Source organism: Trichomonas vaginalis, chromosome IV (genome assembly GCF_026262505.1).
Source record: "Trichomonas vaginalis G3 chromosome IV, whole genome shotgun sequence".
NCBI classification, from domain to species: domain Eukaryota; phylum Parabasalia; order Trichomonadida; family Trichomonadidae; genus Trichomonas; species Trichomonas vaginalis.
In genome coordinates this window covers 7,818,552-7,838,667 of record NC_067206.1, presented here as the reverse complement: position 1 = coordinate 7,838,667, position 20,116 = coordinate 7,818,552, and the positions used below count along the sequence as shown (strand labels likewise).

Below are 20,116 nucleotides of genomic sequence, written 5' to 3'. Positions count from 1 at the left end.
ATCTATCTCATCTACTTCAAACGTTTCTTTACCTTTTATGGGAGCACCATACATTTTTCTCAAACTTTTCGAGTAGTTCTGTTTCTGCGGATATCATTAACGAACAAACCTTGACTCTATTGACTGTACTGTCATATCTTAGAGTTATATTATATGTTCTTCCTATCTTATATCTTTTTGTGTTGAAGTCCTTCGGTTTCTGAACGATGTAAAGTAAGCCTTCACTGCAACGTTCCGTATCGAATGAACCATAAGTTATGAAGTTATATCCAACAACTGGGTCAATCCATAACAAAACTATTGGTATAAGACTTTTGTCGATGAGATATGCTGTAGTTCCATAGAATCTTACTGATATCATAAGCTCAGGATTTCTTGTCAAAATTTTCTGAGTTGAAGCATTTCTAACCCAGTCGTGTGTTTTCTTTCCAGATGGAGATATAATGTCTGACAAAGAATATTTGTTGTATTTCTTTGAGTATCTTACGTTTAAATCACCTATTCTAACCAATTTGGTGTCATTGTCTATCTTTCTAACTGTTTCAAACTCAATGTTTGACATATATGTCTTTACATACAAAATAAAAAAATAAATAAAAATAAAACTAACTTTATTTTTTCTGTCTTAAGGAAATTCACGATTTTTGTTGCTGAATTCAATAAAAATATATTTTAGGGTAGATGGTTAGATCTAACCTCATTTCTACCCTCTTTTCTACCCCAGTTATTTTATAAACGTTTTACATGGTAAACGTTATTTTTGGAATTTTGTGAAAACTCAACGGTTTGACACGTGCCCTAAAAATTATTTTACTCAGAATTTTGTGCTGAATTCAATAAAAATATATTTTAGGGTAGATGGTTAGATCTAACCTCATTTCTAACCTCATTTCTACCCCAGTTATTTTATAAGCGTTTTACATGGTAAACGTTATGAATTCGTGAGACTCTAAACAGTTTTGTAGCCTCTATTTCTTCTTTTAGTACATCGAATGTTTTAACAATGCCGAAGGTTTCTTTATATTTCTTCTTGACATCAGATTATAGATCCAAGGTGATGTGATTTTTGCATCCCTGGGATGGACGATACACCCAAAGTGTCACCTTTTTGGGATAACATGAATTTTAAATATCATGAGAGTTCTGCAAACCATATGCACAATATCTATTCAGCCTGACTTCTTGTATATATGAGTTAGACTTCTTAAATATTGTGCTTGGGGCGATATAAGCATTTCCGAGATTACCATCGTGCTCAGTAGTATGCTACTTCTCCCTGGTTCTAGCTCAGTTCCAAGGATATTGGCGTTCAAGGATTTGGCAAGGTCCTTCCGAAGTCTCTCATTCGATGAGAGATTTCGGAAGAATCTTGCCTTAAAGTACTCCAACTCTTGTTCTTTTGTTCCTAAATAGTGAGAAAAGTTATTTGACTACTTAAGGTAGAGATTATCCGAGTCCCTCATTTGATGAGAGGCCTCGGATAATCTCTGCCTTAAAATTGTACACTTGTAGTCCATGAGAGTGTAAGTATACATTGATAGGACAGCTTTCTTCTGAAGTCTTAGATTTGATGAGAACCTCAGAAGAAAACTGTCCTATTTTATAGTAAAAGGAGTTTCAGGAGCTCCAAAGCTCCCTTTCGTAAGGATTAGGAGCTTTGGAGCTCCTGGTTCGTAGATGTGTTTCGCATCTTTCATCAGCAAAGGACATTTACCATCTGGGACTCTGTTGATGGAGACTCAGGAGCTCCAAAGCTCCCTTTAGTAAGGATTAGAAGTTTTGAAGCTCCTGGTTCGTAGACGTGTTTCGCATCTTTCATCAGAAGAGGCCCAAATGGTAAATAGCCTCTGCTGATGAGCTTCAGGAGCTCCAAGGCTCCCTCTCGTAACGATTAGGACTTTGTAGCTCCTGAAGGTAAGGTAGGATTGCTCTGATCTCTAATCAGTAGATGCCATGCCTCATTATGAACTCTACTGACAAGAGATCAAGAGCTCCAAGGACTCCCTTTTGAGTTAGTGGCGTTCTCACCATTTAGTAGGATTGCTGATCCTACTAATGAAGTGATCACTTAGTATACGTTTTGAATAAATTGAATTTTTTTAGAATTTAGTATTTTTTATAGACATCACATGTATATTATAAATACATAAATATATTCTTTAATTCAAAAAATTCAATTCGGTTTTGGGATGGGTATCCCAGCCCCAAGTATTCAATTTATTCAATTTTTAAGAATTTTGGTTGGGATGCCCAGACCAAAACAAGCTTTATATTTTGATGTGTAGATACGTATGTGTGCATCATTGTTGTGTTATATATTATGTTTTTAATGAAAAAAAAATCTGATTCAAAAAAAATTATCACTAATTAGTTGATAATATAAAGAAAAAATAGATAAATTGTATGTTTTGAGAGTATTTATCCACATTCACTCATATGAATTTCATTAAATAGTGTCTTTTTACTCCCAAATTTATTTTGAATTATTGAAATCAAAGAAAAAAAATTAGAAAAATTTCTCGAAATTTTTATTTTCAAAAAAAAATTTGGATTTTATATTGAAAACTGACACTGGGAGGACGATAGGGCTGGGATTGGAGATACCCGCTCACTTGGGAAAAATACGATCTATAATCAGATAATAGGAAATCGTCAGCAGTTGGATAGTTTTTGTTCAGAAATGCTAACATGTCCATTTTATCTTCTGCTGGTTTTTCTGCTTCTTTCTTTAAGTCTGCATAGTCGTTTCTCATACGTTCTATCTCTTTGACGGAGTAGTTATATCTCCTCATTGCTGCTTTACATTTAGAACATTGCGGGTTCATTTTTGCGTTAATACATTGAAATTTGTCCTGCAAGTACAACTATAGCGTCAATGGTTTTCTTAAATTCAAAAGTTGCTGGTTTTATTTGTTCGTTCCATATTTTACCTCTTCTATCTTTATCTCTTATCTGCCATACACATTCAGCAACTAACGAAACAAAGTTGTCGTAGGTCTTTAAATTCTTCAGATTTATATATGTCAGAGATGTTCTTATATACCATGTCGCAATCTTTGTCCATAACCTTATGGTTGCAATGATATCCTAGAAACTCATAGTTTACCTTTCGTATGAACTTCTTTATTTCTACTGAGTCAGTTGGTTTCACTTCTATTTCATCGAATTCAGGAATAGTGAGCTTTTGTTGTTGGATTTCAGGCATTTGGGTAAATGGTCGATGAGGTCCTGCATGTCGTAAAGATACTGTTCATTTTCTTCATCCTGTGCGGTACAGTCTAAATTACTTGTTAAAAGTTCTTGCTTTATCTTCTGGATTTCTGTTTCAAAAGTATATGAAGAAGGAATGAAGCTTTTCATCTCTACTAACATAGATGTTGGATTCATGACTAACGAGTTTTGTGCTGTTGTTTGAATTGTTGTTGTGCCGATTGTTGAAATCATATCTTTTATACAAAATAAAAAAAATAAAAAAAATAAAACTAACTTTATTTTTTTATTTCGGGAAAATTCATGAAAATTCAAGAGGGTAGAAATGAGGGTAGAAATGAGGGTAGAAATGAGGTTAGATCTAACCATCTACCCTAAAATATATTTTTGGGTCCTTTACACTCATTACGAAGAAGTCTTGACAAAACATTTACGAAGAAGTCATGAAAATTCAAGAGGGTAGAAATGAGGGTAGAAATGAGGGTAGATCTAACCTCTTCACCTAAACATTATTTTTGGGTCCTTTACACTCATTACGAAGAAGTCTTGACAAAACATTTACGAAGAAGTCATGACAAATTCAAGAGGGTAGAAATGAGGGTAGAAATGAGGTTAGATCTAACCATCTACCGACATTCTCGTCAAATACAAAAAAATGACACTTTTTCATTAGATAACTGTTATTTTTTGACGAAGTGAAGATTGACACTTCGTCAAAAAAATCCCTGAAATCATGTCTTTACATACAAAAAATACAAAAATAAAATAAAACTAACTTTATTTTTTATTTCGGGAAAATTCATGAAAATTCAAGAGGGTAGAAATGAGGTAGAGAAATGAGGTTAGATCTAACCATCTACCCTAAACATTATTTTTGGTCATGGACTTCGTCCTCGCCGCTTCGGTCTGAAAGACCTCAGGACTCAAAGAGTCGTTTGCGTCTTATGTTAAAATAAATGGTACCATTAATGATATCATGACTGTTCTCATTCATGTCTGATTTACATCCAACGAAAAAGTTTAGAAGAATTTTCTTATTCTTTCTGGCATGTTTTATCTTTCCAGTACTCTCCGCTCTAATGGTCCCAGATGAGTTGGTTTAGATTCTCTCAAGTTCTTAGATGGTATAACATCTTCAACGCCTCCTTCATATCTTACTTTATAAGTGTCATCGTTTATGTTGTAGTCAAGTATTTCAATAACCACTCCTCGCTTTGCTTCGTCAATGGTTTCAGCAAGTTTGCCATTACTACTTTCGACTAATTTATGACGAGGGTAAAATGCTATGGAGTCGTCAGCAGCTTTTATAAGATATCCATTACCTTGCGTAGAGTCTACGATATAATAATTTCGACTTAACCTTAAACGTTTCTTTGTCAACGGTTTGTCGTCAAGAACTACACGAACTTTTGTTCCAGGAATGAGAGTAAATTGTGTGAATTTCTGATATTTTGTGTTTGACTTCGTTTCTTTTGTATATACTTTTCTTCTTGTTGTTGTGTCATTGAATTTGGTGTATGTCCTGTTGTAGAATGTGTTGAGGAATTGTAAACTTCGATGAAATGTTTCATTGTTTCTTCGGTAAAGTCTCGCTCTTGATTTAAATCTCTGAGAGTCCTTATGAAGCGGTTAATGATACCGAGTATGTTATGGTTATGGTCTTCAGTAGTGTAGTGAGTTATGTTATGCTTAATGAGAAATTCTGTGATTTCGTTGCTGAGGTATGCACCGTCTTGGTCTGATGTTAAAATACTTGGGCTATGTTCTGCTACAAACTTTTGTAAAACTCTTAACACTTCATGAGTTCCTTTATTTCTCATTATATACGCAAAAGCTTTGCGAGTGTTAACATTAATGAAGATGAGGAATGGTTTATGTCCTCCTTTTCTGCTTTGAATGAGAGTGTCAAATTGGTATGCGTCAGGAGTGTTGGAGTAAATTGGTAAAAAGTAGTCGTAAGGATTTATTTTTGTTTGATGTACAACATTTTTGTCAAAGAACCTTTTCACTTCAGCTCTGTTAGTAAATCCCGAACTCTTTGCAGCTTCATTGAATTTCTTAAAAGACCTCCATGGATGTTGTTCGAATACTTCTTTCAAGCTCATTTATGTAAAGTTAAAGATTTTAACCAACTCGTATCCAAGCGTGCATTGTTATATAAGGAGGCATATAATCTTTTCCATTACCTGCTGGGTCTGTAATACCAGCTACAACATGTGTATGATTTCCTGCAGTTCCACAGAAAAATACCTGTGCTAACATCTTTGGGGTCATCTGAGATATCATATCTATTCATTCCCTGTCTATTCGAACCCGCTGCAAGATTTATATAACCTCTTTTTGTTATTGAATGTGAATGGTTTCCTTCCACAGATGTTTCTTCCACTGAAACCTATGCATATGTGAAGGAAGGTTTTCAATACCTATTTTCTTTGAACCTCCCATCTTCATTGACTGCGTATTAGTGTAGAATGGAAAATGTCAACTATTTCATACCATCTACCACCAAATAAAGTGTTTGGATTTATTGGATTCATAGACGTATAAACAGCTCCTATAGGATATATTAAATCATATATGCTCATAACTCTATAAACATATTCTAAAGAACTTATGTCATTAAATACCATTTGGAATGTATCTCCCGGATGAAATGTTGCATTTGTTCCACTTTTATAATGTAATGTTAGTTCAATAGAATTATCCAAGAAAAATTCAAAAGTATCTGGTTGAAGACCTCTAACAAATTCAAATGGAGTTGCTGGTTCACCATTTATAATTTCTGTTGTAAATGTCATTGTATCTGGTTTCGAAAATTTCTTTGTTAGTTCTGTATCCACATAAGTTTTGTCGGCTTTACTGTCTAACATTGCTGGTAGTTCATATGCTTCAAAGTTTCTGGCATGACCTTCGATATTCCTGCAACTCTTATCTAAATTGTTAAGAGTATCTTTTACGCTTGTACTCGGTTCTCTAAAGGTGCACTTGAACCCAAATCATAGTTCAATATTATGTCGTCTGCTCTAACAGTAGTGAAGGATTTATGTGTATGATTTTTGTCGGCTTTACTGTCTAAAGAAGTTTGAAGTTCATTTTATCGGAGATATTGTGTTTATGAGATTTCAAAACTTTGTTCGTTGCGTCAAGTTCTGTTTTGTCAGCTTTACTTTTAATAGCATCTTCAAAAGTTATTTTTGACTTAACTCTCAAAGTAAATCTTGGTTCAACTAATACACCGTTAACAAAGAAGTATGAAGCATAAATTTCAGCGTTATAACCAAATGATTGTGGTGCTATACCTGTGTCATACTGTACAGTACAGTGTATGTCATAACCTTTAGCACGAATGAATTTATATCTTCTTTCATTAACATTTTTCGTATTCACTTTTTCACCCTGTGTTAAATATCCATGATAGTCCGTTATAATCTGTTCATCAGAACTTATATAATGAACATGGTTTTTTGTCTGCTTTATTGTCTAAAGAAGTTTGAAGTTCATTTATATCGGAGATATTGTGTTTATGAGATTTCAAAACTTTGTTCGTTGCGTCAAGTTCATTTTTTGTCCGCTTTACTATTTAATGTAGCTTGAAGTTCATTTATATCGGAGATATTGTGTTTATGTTCTTTATCTGCTTTTTCGGCTAATTTCTCTTCTATCTCATTTATTTCAAGTTCATGCCTACCAACCACCTCCCGAAGAAGTATTTTTCTTCAGCTCTTGAAGAACGTCCACTTCGCCATCTTTGGTGTCAATAATGAGACTTTGAGTTAAAACCTTTCCTGTCTTAATGGATGTTTGTAAAACTTTTCTTCACCGTGTTCGGGTCATGGTCGTCGTCATATCTTGTGAAATCAGAGATGTTGTCATACATTAAGCATATCTGTCTCAAAAGTTCTGCTATTTGGAATTGGAACGAAAGATATACAGAACTTTCATCATCTCCTAAAGTCAAGTCTGCTTTCTTAAGTATTTCTTGAATGTATGCAATGAGAACAGAGTACCTTGGAAAATATTCGAACAATATTTCATTAGCTGTTGGTTTTGGTGGTTCTTCTGGAGTTTCTGTTGTTTCAGTTCCTTCTGGAGTTTCTGTTGGAGTTTTCTGCATCTCTTGACTTCAATGCTCTTGCTCTCAAAGACCTAAATGTTAGAGCACCGGGTTTTACAAAGGACTTTATAAATGCTTTAATAGTTCCTGGTAAGTTATTGTTAGCAATTAAGTAAGTTCCTTATGCTTCCATCATGTACGTCCATAGCACTATGTAAAAAATCTATACTTTTCTTGTAGTCAGCAATAGACTGACTGTGATTTTTTAAAGATTTGTCAATACCTTTAAGCCAATCTTCATGCATGTCTGATACTGAGCCAAGAATATCATTTGCTTCCTTTAGTGTATTTTGTGCTTTTCGTAAAGTATCCAATCCCGTACGTGCATTGTTTGCTATACGTCTTACAGTATCTATTTGACTCCTTGTTTCTTGCATCCAACCAGATAAAGTTTTAATAGTATCCGAACCATTTGAAATGAAGTTCAAAGCATTTTTAACATCATCTAAAGCTTCTTCACCAAGTACTGCCCATATCTTTCCGATTTGGTATTGAAGAACTCCATATGAAGCAGCTGTTAAACCAGTATTTATAAGGTCCCATATCCATGATTTAGCAGTTTTTCCATCCTTTCCATCCTTTCCATCCAAACCGTTTTCGCCTTGAGGTCCTTGTATTCCTTGAGGTCCTTGTATTCCTTGAGGTCCGGTGTCACCCTTCTCTCCTTTCAGTTCATCTTTATGTTCGTTTATAATATTCTAATGTCATAAGGTGTACATCATTACTGCTACCAGCAACTCCTAATATTTGTTTCTCATTCATGACTAAATTCTTTAGGCATTTAATGTTGTCGTCAAATCGAAAGCTCTTTAACAATTCAATGAGAACATTCAGTACTTTCACTAATGAGGCATCTACTGTAGAATTTATATATTGCACCGTTCCATCATTTATGATAGGAACTTTACTTATTGTAATGAATGGGTCATAAGTGTTAAAAGTATCGAAATCAATGACTTTTTTAGTTTTTCCATCGTCAATGACTAAATCATTGCCTTCAATGGTTAAAGTTGTTTTCGTTTACTAGTTCATGTGCTCTTCTTGCTTCATTTGTTTCATACGCATATGCAGCAATAGTCATATTTTAATGAGAATAAAATGTTGTTCTATTTGCAAAGTACTGACCCAAACGAATACGGGACAGTAAAGCTACAAACAAACTTAGGTCTTCAGAATGAAGCGCTTGCTTTCAGAGTTGTTGACTTCAATACTATCGCAACTTTGTCATAACAGATGAAACAGATTTCATGGAGTTTGAAATAGATGGAAAGAAGCATGAAATAAGATTTCACAATAATGTAGAATATAAGATGGAAACATTAGCTGGAGTGTTAAATGCGCTCATAAATACTACAATAAACAAGGAGAACGAAGAAAATTAATGAATGTTAAACTTATTGCAGGAGTTTTGAAGTTCAGTTATGCGAAGGAGTTTAAGATAACAACGAATGAGTCATAGAGTTCAATTGCTTCTGGAGCATACCATATGACATTTCCTTTGAAAAGTATTGACAAAACGATTGAGATGAAATCTGTTCCATACGTATGTTATGGCAATTGTTTATACATTGAGTCAAAAATAGCTAATGTCACAGGTATTTCAGGAGTTAATAGTAAAGGTTCAGTAGAATATAAGTCTTTCTGTTATGAAGTAAATTCAATGTTCATTCCAAACGTTCCTGTCATAGCAACTCATTTAGGTAAATGGGTTCGCATTAGTCCTCATAATTTGAAAGACATGCAATTCAGACTAGTTGACTTTCAAGGAGAGCCTGTAGAACTGAAGGCACCAGTGCGAATGACTGTTGAAGTAGACTTTTTAGAAAATATTAAATGCAACAGCTTACAAGAGAACTCAGAGCTAAAAATATAAAGTATGAATGTTATGTATTAGGTCATGAACTTTGGTTGTTGCTGTTTGATGAAACAAATGAGTTAGTTATGTCAGTCAAGAGAACAGAAAAAGGCGTCAAAGGCGCCGAGCGCAAAGCGCTATATTGTGTTAGTGAGAACTGCACCAAGTCAATAAGATTAGGTTTGCATTATGAAGATGAGTTCGATACTGTTGAAGAAGTTTTGGATAGATATTACAAATTGCTAACTTGAAATTTTTTTGACTAACGGCGCAAAGCGCCAAGATGGGCTCAAAGAGCCCTCCTGACTGCTTTAATTTACTAAAACATATTTCAAACATAATTTATATTCTGTTGAAAGTTTTGTATACTCGTTCGAATATTTATACTTAAACTCAACTCCTGGAGTACCTGGTATTTCAATGATGCGGATGTTACCTATTTTCATGAATGGTGGCGTTTGACCACAGCATTCGATTTCAGGGTCGAGATAGTCAATGACACATTGTTTCCCTGTTATTCGTGATATAACATTTTCAAGGTCCTCCTTTGTTAGAATTATTTGGTTCTTGCTTATAAGATTTGTCAAAAGCTTCTTATCGTCTTTGAGTAAGATAGTTTGATATAACTGAAGAAGGTAATGGTCTACGTTATCTGAAGGATTTGTTTGAACATTTGTGTAAGGGTTGTCGTTGGCTTCTCTTGAAAGAATTTGGTCCAGTGGTGGATACTCTAACTTAACATCTGATGTAGCGTTAGCGTTTGAAGCTGAGTTTAAATTCACGGCGCCATGCGCCAAGATGGGCTCTTTGAGCCCTCCCGACTTAAGTTCTGGTTCTTTTTCTTTCAAACACTCCGAACTATAGTTCTTTATGACAATATTGTTTGTCGTTCGTGAGTCAACATTTGATGTTGGTTCAATTGGAACATTAACGGCACCAGCTAAGATGGATTTGCTTCTCATTTCATATAGAATAAAAACCTTTTATATGTATGAAATGAACAATATACTCGACAAGGGTTTGAATGTAAAGCTAACGAATGAAAATATTGTTGAATTCACTGAGACAGGTGCTGTGTATAAAGATGTAGAACTACTGAACAAAAGAGCTAAGGGAAGAAGCAGGAACATGAACAAAGGGTGGAAGCCTATAAAAATTTATGTCAATGATGGCTCAGGAGGTTCAAACATAAAGTATGCAGAAAGTTATAGAGTTTATGCGCTAAAAGGTGAAAAGCCTTCATTTAAGAACAGCTATTCTAACGCATATCCTCAAAAGTTAACGGATGGGGAAGTGGATGATATGAATGACAGCAAAAATATTAACAGAAATGGCGACAGAGATGCATGGAATTTGTTTACCATCAGTCAATTGAAGGTTAAACTTTAAAACAATGTTGGTCGTTCCCATGGAATATTTTTGACTTTAATGGTATTAGTCATGATATGAATCTCAAGGTATGAACGAGGAGAGATGAGAGACTTATATGCTTCCCAAATTTCTTCAAAAGGTAATGTTATACCTGACTGTTTCCAAATGAGTTCAATATCATAGCGTGAGAAACCTTGAAAGATAACGAAGTCAGTTATGAGACGTTTTATGTTTAAAGCTAAAAACCTCATGTTTGCATAAGTATTGCTACAGTTAAGTGGTAATGTCTGACTTTAGTAATGATGTTAGCTAATGGTGAGTCAGGCTTTGACACTAAACCTTTTCCGGCGAAGTCGTCGCAAACGAGCAGAGTGTTTGAAGGATACTTTTTGAAGGGGTATTTTGAAAGTTTTGACAGAATGTAGTTTGTAAGTCGTTTCATATCGTAAACTCCTGAGTATTGACGTAAGTGGTGTTTGTCAATAATTCTTTCCATCTCTTCTGAAGTCTTTTGCATTCCTGACTGTATAAATTCAACGATGGCATAATATTTCCTCTTACGTCGAATGTAACGTTGAAGAAATTCAATGAGTTCGCTATCTGGAACTTTAACGACAGAGGCTTGAACTTTTGACATAAATGTTTTCGCTGTTGAGTCCATAGAGTCTGAAGTTGCTGATATAATGATTTGGTCATAATATGAATCTTGACCTAAACGCTCTGTTATGAGTATATGACGAATGAGGTTAAATGTCTTACCTGACCCATCTTTCCACAATAGAAATAAACACCATTTGAACAGAACTCATAGTCCTTACTGAAAGGAAGAATGAGAGAAGAGTTAAGTTTGTCTGTAGTTTCATTCATGTCTTCATCTACGTCATGTATTAAATGCTTCATTTTATCTCCATTAAAAATGCAAGTCAGAAATATTCAGAAATGTTTTGAAACGATTATTGATATGAAATCTAACATATCTTTCAGATTCGGAAGTCAATCAATGTCAATTCTAGAGAATTTTCGGATATTAATGCTTTAAATAGTTTATGGATCTAGACTTGCTTTAATTGCAAGAATTAAAAATAGATATCTTCCTAATAATTGATTTATTAAATTGAGAAGTGAAAAAAATTTTGATAAAACAATTGTTTATTTTGATATTTCTGAATGAAATTCATGAACATATGTAAATAATCCTTTTATATTTTTTTCGTTTTTCAAATTTTGACACTTGTGAAAGTTAGCTTTTGATATTTATCATCAAATTAGGTATACATAAAATTGACTAAATGTTCAGCGAAATAATTTTTGAAAAGAATTCAAAGAGAATTTTTCAATGTATTAAATAATTTGATCGGCATGAAATTAACAATCAAAAATTTACAATTAAATAATTAGAACCTGTGAGGAAAAAACGAATTCAATTCAATTATTTTCAATTGTTTAAAGATAATTGTAATAACATTTAGTAATATATTTGAACTCTTAAAACTCAAAAAACGAATTTTGATTTTTGATAGCATTGAATAGTCATTATAAATTTGATTGATATATCCTTAAAATATCATGTATGATTTATCTCCAGCCAAAATTTGTCCGCAATAATAGTTCTCAATTTTTACTAACGTTGTAGATAAAATTAATTGTTCTCCTCACCAAATTTCTTCTTAAAGATACTTGAAAATAAATCCTTTATATTTTCAATAGTTTATCAAATTGCTATTATTTAATAACATCTAAAATTTAATTGTTAAATTATGCTTGCTTATGTGTGCCCAATATAATGTAGTCAAGCAATTCAAATAATTTCAAAAAGTGAAGCACCATTTGCATTCAATATTCCTCTCTCTCACAAAAATCCTCTCAAAATCTTTCAATGCTTTATTTTTTTCTATTCGTAGTTATTTTATCAATGAATTATAGAGAAAAGTGAGTTCTCTTAGAAAGGTTCGTCGTTCGAGCGTGTCATTGCTCGTGGTGGAAACCGTGTTGATATTTGTTTACTCTAATCGTGAGAACAAACAATGATATGCATTGAAAAAGTTTCCTTTTGATGAACTTTTCTGATAGTGATCTTGATCATCTTGCATCCATTAACAATGAACATATTTTCAGAATACTATCAACATTATAGCTTCGAAGGAATTATACATTTTAACAGAGTACATGCCTAGTAATTTTAGAAAGTTTATCAAGAGCAAGGAAGAAATATCAAACGACTACTCAGAAAATATATTAATGAGGTCGTTTTGCTGTCAAGACTTGCCACGATAATCAAATATCAATCGAGATTTTACTCTTATAATTTTTTGATTGATATGACCGGAAAAATCAAGATTAATATAATTGGGCTTAAATCATTGACCAATACCAATCCGAAACTGCTCCCCCAGCTTTCAGTCGATGAATTCTTCTTACCACCAGAGTTCTAGAGAGTAACAATTTCAACCCATTATCTGCTGATATGTGGTCTCTTGGTTGTATTGTTTACTTCATGGCAACCAAAAATCTTCTGTTCAATTCAAAAGATATGAAATTCCTTAAGGAACAAATAAAGTCAGCTGAATACAATACAGCATTATCATGGATAACAACCTTAAAGATGTTATTCCAGATGTTTGAAATTCGAACCAGAAGCCAGATATTCAGTAAATAATTTACTGAAGATGAAATACTTCACTTCATACGGAAGGTAAATTAAATAGAAAAAGCCTATCGTATTAAGGCTGACTGGAGAAAATCCGTCTTGATCTTCAGACGTAGTACATGTTTGAACGAAAGAACAAATAGCAGATTGAATCCGAAGACTCCTTTCAGGCCATTCAATGATGCATTCTGATTTATATTAATTTGTATGAATTGTTTTAAAAAAAAAAAAAAAAAAAAAAAAAAAAGGTAATGGGGCTTCAGGCACTTCGTGCCTTCTAGCCCTGAAGATGTTTAGTATAATTGAAGTTCTTATATACGGGTCTTCCAGGAGCTTTTCACAAATTATATATGTTTTCATGTTTTGTCAAGACTTCTTCGTAAAATCAGACAAAAATAATGTTTAGGGTAGAAGGTTAGATATAACCTCTTTTCTAACCTCTTTTCTACCCTCTTGAATTTTCAAGACTTCTTCGTACATTTTTGTCACTTTCTGTTCACTTTTCAGAAAAAACATTTTTTATTATATATAAATGAATTTTACAAAACACCGTTACCGTTCTTTGAAATAAGAGTAAATGTAAAGATATTATATTGAGAGAACTTAAGAAACTACCGAATGGTCTAACATTTGTAGATTTGTTCGGGTGGAAGTTCTATATATCCCATTTTGTGCCATACAATATTCCCAGACTCAAAGTTATATGCAATGACTTCGACAACTATATGAACCGTCTCAAACATATTACCAGACACAACAATATATTGAAAGAGTTAAAAGAAAAGATACCTATAGTAAGATGAACGTATACCATTAGATAACAAAAATATTGTGAGAGAGGTTTTGAAAAAAGCAGAATATATAGACTGGATAGTATATCTGCTAGACTATTAATAGTGGTGCTATAAGAGTTCATGACATTGAAACACTTATGTCAAAAGTTTTATATCTTAACTATACAAATGTTTTCAAAGAGAACATAGAAAAATATATTGAGGGTATAGAGTTGTGAGATGTCATTGGACAGAGTGTTATGAAAAATATAAAGACAAGGAAAATGTTTTCTTTATAGTGGACCCGGCGTTCATTAACACATGGATTTTCAATACCAAGTAACTGGACTTTGAGAGACTCTTTAGAAACTTTAGACGTTTTACATAACCATCCATGCTTTTTACTTTACATCCGATAAAAGATGGTTGGAAAGTGTTCATGAGATGGTTAGAGGACATACATGACTATGAGTTTAGATATGACAGATAGAATATGAGAGAGGTCCTATAAACCGGAGAAAGTGTCATAACAAAAGAAATTTTACTAGTAAGTAAATGTGTTTGAAATAGGACTACTTTGTTTTTAGGTTTTTCCATTGTGTCATTTACTTATTTTGACGTGCAGAAAGATATAGAGAATATGAAGATGAACCAATGCCTGCAAATGTTCAGTATATGTACTCGTAAGAGATATTTTTATCTAATATTAAATGGACGCACAGAACTTAGCGAATGCACAGCAACCTGACAACCAAACCAAGAAATATTCCAAATGAAGTTAGAATACAAACTGCAATGGCAAACTATGGTCAAGTTGCCAACAGATGTACAAATGCAAACTGCCATGTCAAATGACGCTGCGTTAGGTTTGCCACATGGTATGCAAATATGAGATGGAAAGAGTTTTATACAAACCCTGAAGTGGATATAAACAACTCTATGCAGATGACGCGAACACAGGAGTTGACCCAGAGTATGTTTTCTACCAGAGGAGAAACAGAATGTATGAGCTCCAGTTAAAGAATGCTATGGAACTCAACAGGAAACGTAAGAGACTAGGCGGACATTAGATTTTTACATATAGTAAAATGGTTTCTTTGAAGAATAGAAACTTCTTTCGAATGTTGGAAGAGTATATGGAATGGAATAAAAAACCGTAGAGAGAGAATTTGGAACGGAGTCAAAATATTGGCAAAAGAGTAGGTCAGTTCGTTGGTATTATACCTAAAGACCCTGAACCAGAAGAACAAAGCTCCTGTTATACCAACAGCCTGAACCTGCACCACAGTCTAGTTGGCAACCAAATCCAACACCTCAACCGTATTAAAAATATATTTTTACCGTTCGATAGTAGTTGTATATGAAACTAAGTTCTAAGTAAAACGCATGGTATATGAACTATTCTCTTTCTTCCATCTGTTGTAAACCATACTTGAAAATCCGAAATACTTCCACTTGGTGGTTCGTATAGCTTTGTAGGTTTTTCGTAAAAAGTCATTTGCCAAGCATAAGAAAGAGTTTTGGGCGCCAGAAAATGAAGAATGAACAATAATAGCAGCTGGGTCGAAAACATCTTTAAATAAAATATGGTTCATCTCTTGCATATCGACTGTAAATATTTGCTAAAGAAGTTCGACTTTCTGATTTAACATTCTTGCAAATAATACCATGACATTGCAGTGAATTCGTATATATTTGTTCGTCTTTCTTTGGATTGTCTTCGTAGATTTGAAATGACACTTGTGAATTTTGTTTGTCATATACAATTCTCACATAAAGTGTGCTCTTCGGTATTTGCATATTCATCAGCATATTTTGCATAACATGAATTTATTTTATCTTCTATATTTTTTAACGCAGTCTGTAGAGAAGATGAAAAGTCAACTTGTATTAGCTCAATTTCTTCCCACATTTTTCGTTTTCCCTTCAGATATATAATCTATATGAAAACCTTACATAAAATGGAAAACTTTTATCTTCTACAGACACAAACTTCATTCTAGAAAGCAATAGCTTTGTGACAGATGGGTCTCTTAGCCATCTTAATGGGTAGTCAAAACGATAGCCTTCATGCTTACGTCTCTGTCTCAAACTTTTGACCGACATTAGTAAAAAGTTCATCTAATGGTTTAGTTGTAGCAACTCTTGAATTTTCTTTTTCTATTGAAGCATATTTATCTAGAATAAAAATGTCAAATGAAACAGCGTCTATGAGAGAAATAACACACACCGACAAACTCATTTTGCAAGCTCTAAATAAGAACACAACAAACTTTTCAAACTATTCTAAGATATCTGAGTCATTGAAAGAAGGAAACTTAAAACTGACGATAAACCCAATGACAGACGAGTTTCTGTTTCAAGACAGTAAGAACCTACTGTTTGTATAAATCCAACAAAAAGAACTTTAAACGAAAACCTATAGATGAACTTCTTTTGAAGGCAGATATTTGACAACAAAGCTGACAAAGAGTATGTAGATGCAACAAGACTATATTCTCGCATGGACAGATAGAACATATCCCACAAAAACATCATACACTATAACATCTATGACGTAGATGAATACCAGAAAGTTAGATGACAAAGCGGATAAAACATATGTTGACAAAAATGTCAAGTGAAGTGACAAGAGCTGACAAAGAATATTCTAAAAAGACTCATACACATACCATATCTGATATTACAACTTACAAAAACCTTAAACAGAAAAGTGACGTTGGACATACAACACGATTTCTTCGCAACTGTTGGTATAGAAAATATGAAGGAACGTTGAAGAAACTGGGATGTATTAAATTGGGAACCTCCTAACTTTCCACAAGGTTTAACATCGGATAAAGACATTAGATGTGGAAATGTCTATGTCATGAGGATGAAAACAAAGTTAAATTCACTGCTCAAGATTTATATGATAAAAAGCGACAAAACAGAGCTTCAAACGTAAAGACAGAAATACTTCAAACAGTATATCCTATAGGTTCTATTTACACGTCAATGAACTCTACCAAAACCAGAAGTAGTACTTGTTTTGGAACTTGGACTCAAATATCGACAGGTTTTGTATTGTGCAAACTCTTCAAAGGAAACAGGTGGAAGTAAAACGATTTCAGGTGCAAATTTACCTGCGCACAGTCACTACATAAAATTTAAGTACATCTGAAGCAGGTTTGCATAGTCATAGATTTTGGGATTGGTCAGAATGACAAAAAGGTAAAGGATATGATGTTAAAGAGGACGTTAAGTTTGCTATAAATTGTTACTGGAGTAACACTGGGTAGGAGGAAGCCATACACATCGCGTTTCAGGGTATACGCAAACAACGGGACAGAGTAAGACTACATGCACCTTACATGACAGTTTACGCATGGTATAGAAATGCTTAGTCGTATTTTCAACTTCTTTAGCATATTCGTCAGAGTTGTCTATATTTGTTAGGAACTGTCTTTGAAAGTATACACCTTGAACTTTGACAAGTTTGAAACGAGGTCTGACATATAGTTTTATCTTCTGCTTGCAGTCTGTACATTTGCCATGTTTGCCTAAAACTTCATAATATTCTCTTGTATACTTTCTTTCTATTTTTACGAACACGAATGTGAGTACCTGTCGGTTCCCATTGTTGTCATAGTCAATAGTATTTTCATATGGGTCGCGTTTAGGTATTTCTATTTTTACTTTTCACCTTTCTTAAGTTGAAGCCTGGCATTCTTTCTTGTTTGTCTCTTTTGACTAAACATTTAAATTATATATCTTTTCTCTAAGTCAGGGTTGTTTTTTTCATTCTTCGGGGAGTGGTTTCCCAAACCTTTTGTTTACGGCTATTGTAAATATTTAAAACTTGTCTCATCTTTGCCATGGAGAAGTGTCTGTATTTGTCGTCATATGACATTTCATCTACCTCACCACTTTGTGGTTGTTTAAGTCTCTTAAGATTTTTATACAACTGTCAATGACACCAAGAGCAGAATGGTTTTGGTCGACAATGAAATATTGTTTACATTTTTTGAACGCAGATAGTTTTAATATCGTCTGATTTGAAAGAACTTTCACAGTCAGATGTCAGTTTTGTTGGATGGTATTTGTCAACGAATATTGTCAAAGCAGTTTTCAAATCTAAAATAGCTTTGGACTGTAATGGTATGGCTTCACAGTATCTTGTGTTTTGACAACAAATATTAGCCAGTATTGTGGTCCATCTTCTCTATACCTCGGAATGTTTTCCAAGATATCCATAAACCAAGCATTTGGGTTGAACTAAGATTTTTACCATGAGTGCTTTCTTTGTCGCTTTAGAAACATAGGGGTCCTTTGTTTGAATTCGTCATTTTTAACCCATAAGAAATGGGTTTATTTGGCGCATTAGCAGGAGTTGCATCCAGATTTTTGCCCGCAGTGGGAACAATAGCCAGAGGTGCATTTGAATTGGAAGGAAGATTTTGAGTACATTAGGTATACTGAAAGAGAAACACAACCTATTATACAAAACTGTACAGAAAGGTTGGAGTAGCACGAGATGCAGCAAATCTTATTCCAAATCCTGAAACAAGGGAAAAGTTCAAGGATGGATGGACAATGTAGGAAGACAAGCAGGAAACTATTATAACAAAGCAAATGACTACTATAACCAAGCAGGACCACTATATGGACCAAGGTAAAGATTCTTTAACAGAGGATATAACCATGCACAACAATGGGTAAACAATAACCAACCCGAACCACCTCAAACGTGGGAATGTAAATTTTTTTACTGAGATGAAATGAACAATACAGCATTGAGACAAATGGTCTCAAGATGGATTTGTCGACTTCCAGCATTACACAACCACGTGTTTGTCAAGTTCTTCCTATACCTCAGGAAGTTTAGACCGACTTAAAAAACCTAAACAACCAGTTGAAAACACCAAACTAAAATTTTTACTGAGATAAATGACCGAAGAAGTTGAAACGGTAGATTTGACACCACAAACAAAAAGTTCAGAACCATGTCAAAACTGTCAAGAACTTACAGATGAAGAGAAAAATTTAATAATAGAAAGTGCCAGGTCTGGAAATACAAAACCTAACTACAAAGTCACTTTCATAGAAATGGAACGGCTAGTATCTCAAAAAAGAAACAGACTCTCACAATAAAATATTGAAGTCTGAAGGAGTAAAGAGACAACAGATGGAAAAGTATATTTACCGACCAACAGTTCATTATAGAACATCTCATTGACTTAGAGTCGAAATATTCTAAACTTTACAACAAACACAAAAAAGTTGAAAGGAAAACAAAAAACAGATGGCATATGATATTTACGAAGATGTTGACGGACACAACCATACCTGCAAGTGAGGTAAAGTCAGAGGAACCAAAAAGTGACGAAAACCGATAGAAGAAGAAAAACCAAAACTGAAGATAAACCAAAACCAAAGTTTAGTTTGGAAACTAAACCAACTCAACCTCATAGCTGGTATGGGTTGGCGTCAAGGCTTCTGTAGCAGGAGGTTATGTAAAGTAAAAGAAACAGTATTATTTTCAAAAAATATTTTTTTTATTTTATTTGAAATGTACGCCGAGTTTGTTGGAAAGACCGTGGAAACTTGTTGTTAGATGAGAAATATATGAAATTCACTGTTGTGAGTCATTTGAAGTCAGAAACAAAAAGACAAAAGAGTTTTAAGCGATGGGAGACAAAATACGGATATGCTATTATGAAGATGGTGGAAAACACTATTTTTAAAATGTTGTCATTGCAACTCATTTTATACCGAACCCTAACAATCTACCTCTTGTAGACCATATAAACGTATAAGAAACGACAATAGACTTGAAAACTTACGCTGGGTCACTCGTTCTGAAAACAATAAGAACATAGGCAAAATGGAGCATATTGTATTCGAATTTGTCGACGAACTAGAAGATGAAGCAATTGAAATTACAGGACTATTTGGTAAGCATACGTTGGAGTTTTATTACTATAGCGAAGAACAAGACTTCTTTCTCTTTTTATACCGGCGTAAACTATAGAAAATATACAAGTATGTTTTACTAAGGCGGGCTATGCTTATGTAACGCTAGAGATACAGATGGAAATACGTTAGGCTATATCTTAACAAATTCAAGAAAGCTATATGGCATACCATTTTAAAACAGTATATTT

At 33.8% G+C, this 20,116-nt stretch overlaps 1 protein-coding gene across 1 annotated transcript, besides 4 other annotated features; it reads right to left on the bottom strand.

The window, feature by feature from the left end:
* Nucleotides 1-11,417: part of a mobile genetic element that runs on past the window's edge.
* Nucleotides 60-562, bottom strand: TVAGG3_0049200 (organellar and viral DNA polymerase type B; the record flags this gene model as incomplete). Its single annotated transcript, XM_051220961.1, has 1 exon — nucleotides 60-562. A coding segment is annotated over one exon (503 nt), but the record flags the coding sequence as incomplete, so codon positions are not given.
* Nucleotides 1,043-2,633: a mobile genetic element.
* Nucleotides 11,418-13,416: 1,999 nt separating the features above from the next.
* Nucleotides 13,417-13,512: a terminal%2Cinverted (terminal inverted repeat of Maverick-3 transposon ID:TVAGG3_0049170).
* Nucleotides 13,417-20,116: part of a mobile genetic element that runs on past the window's edge.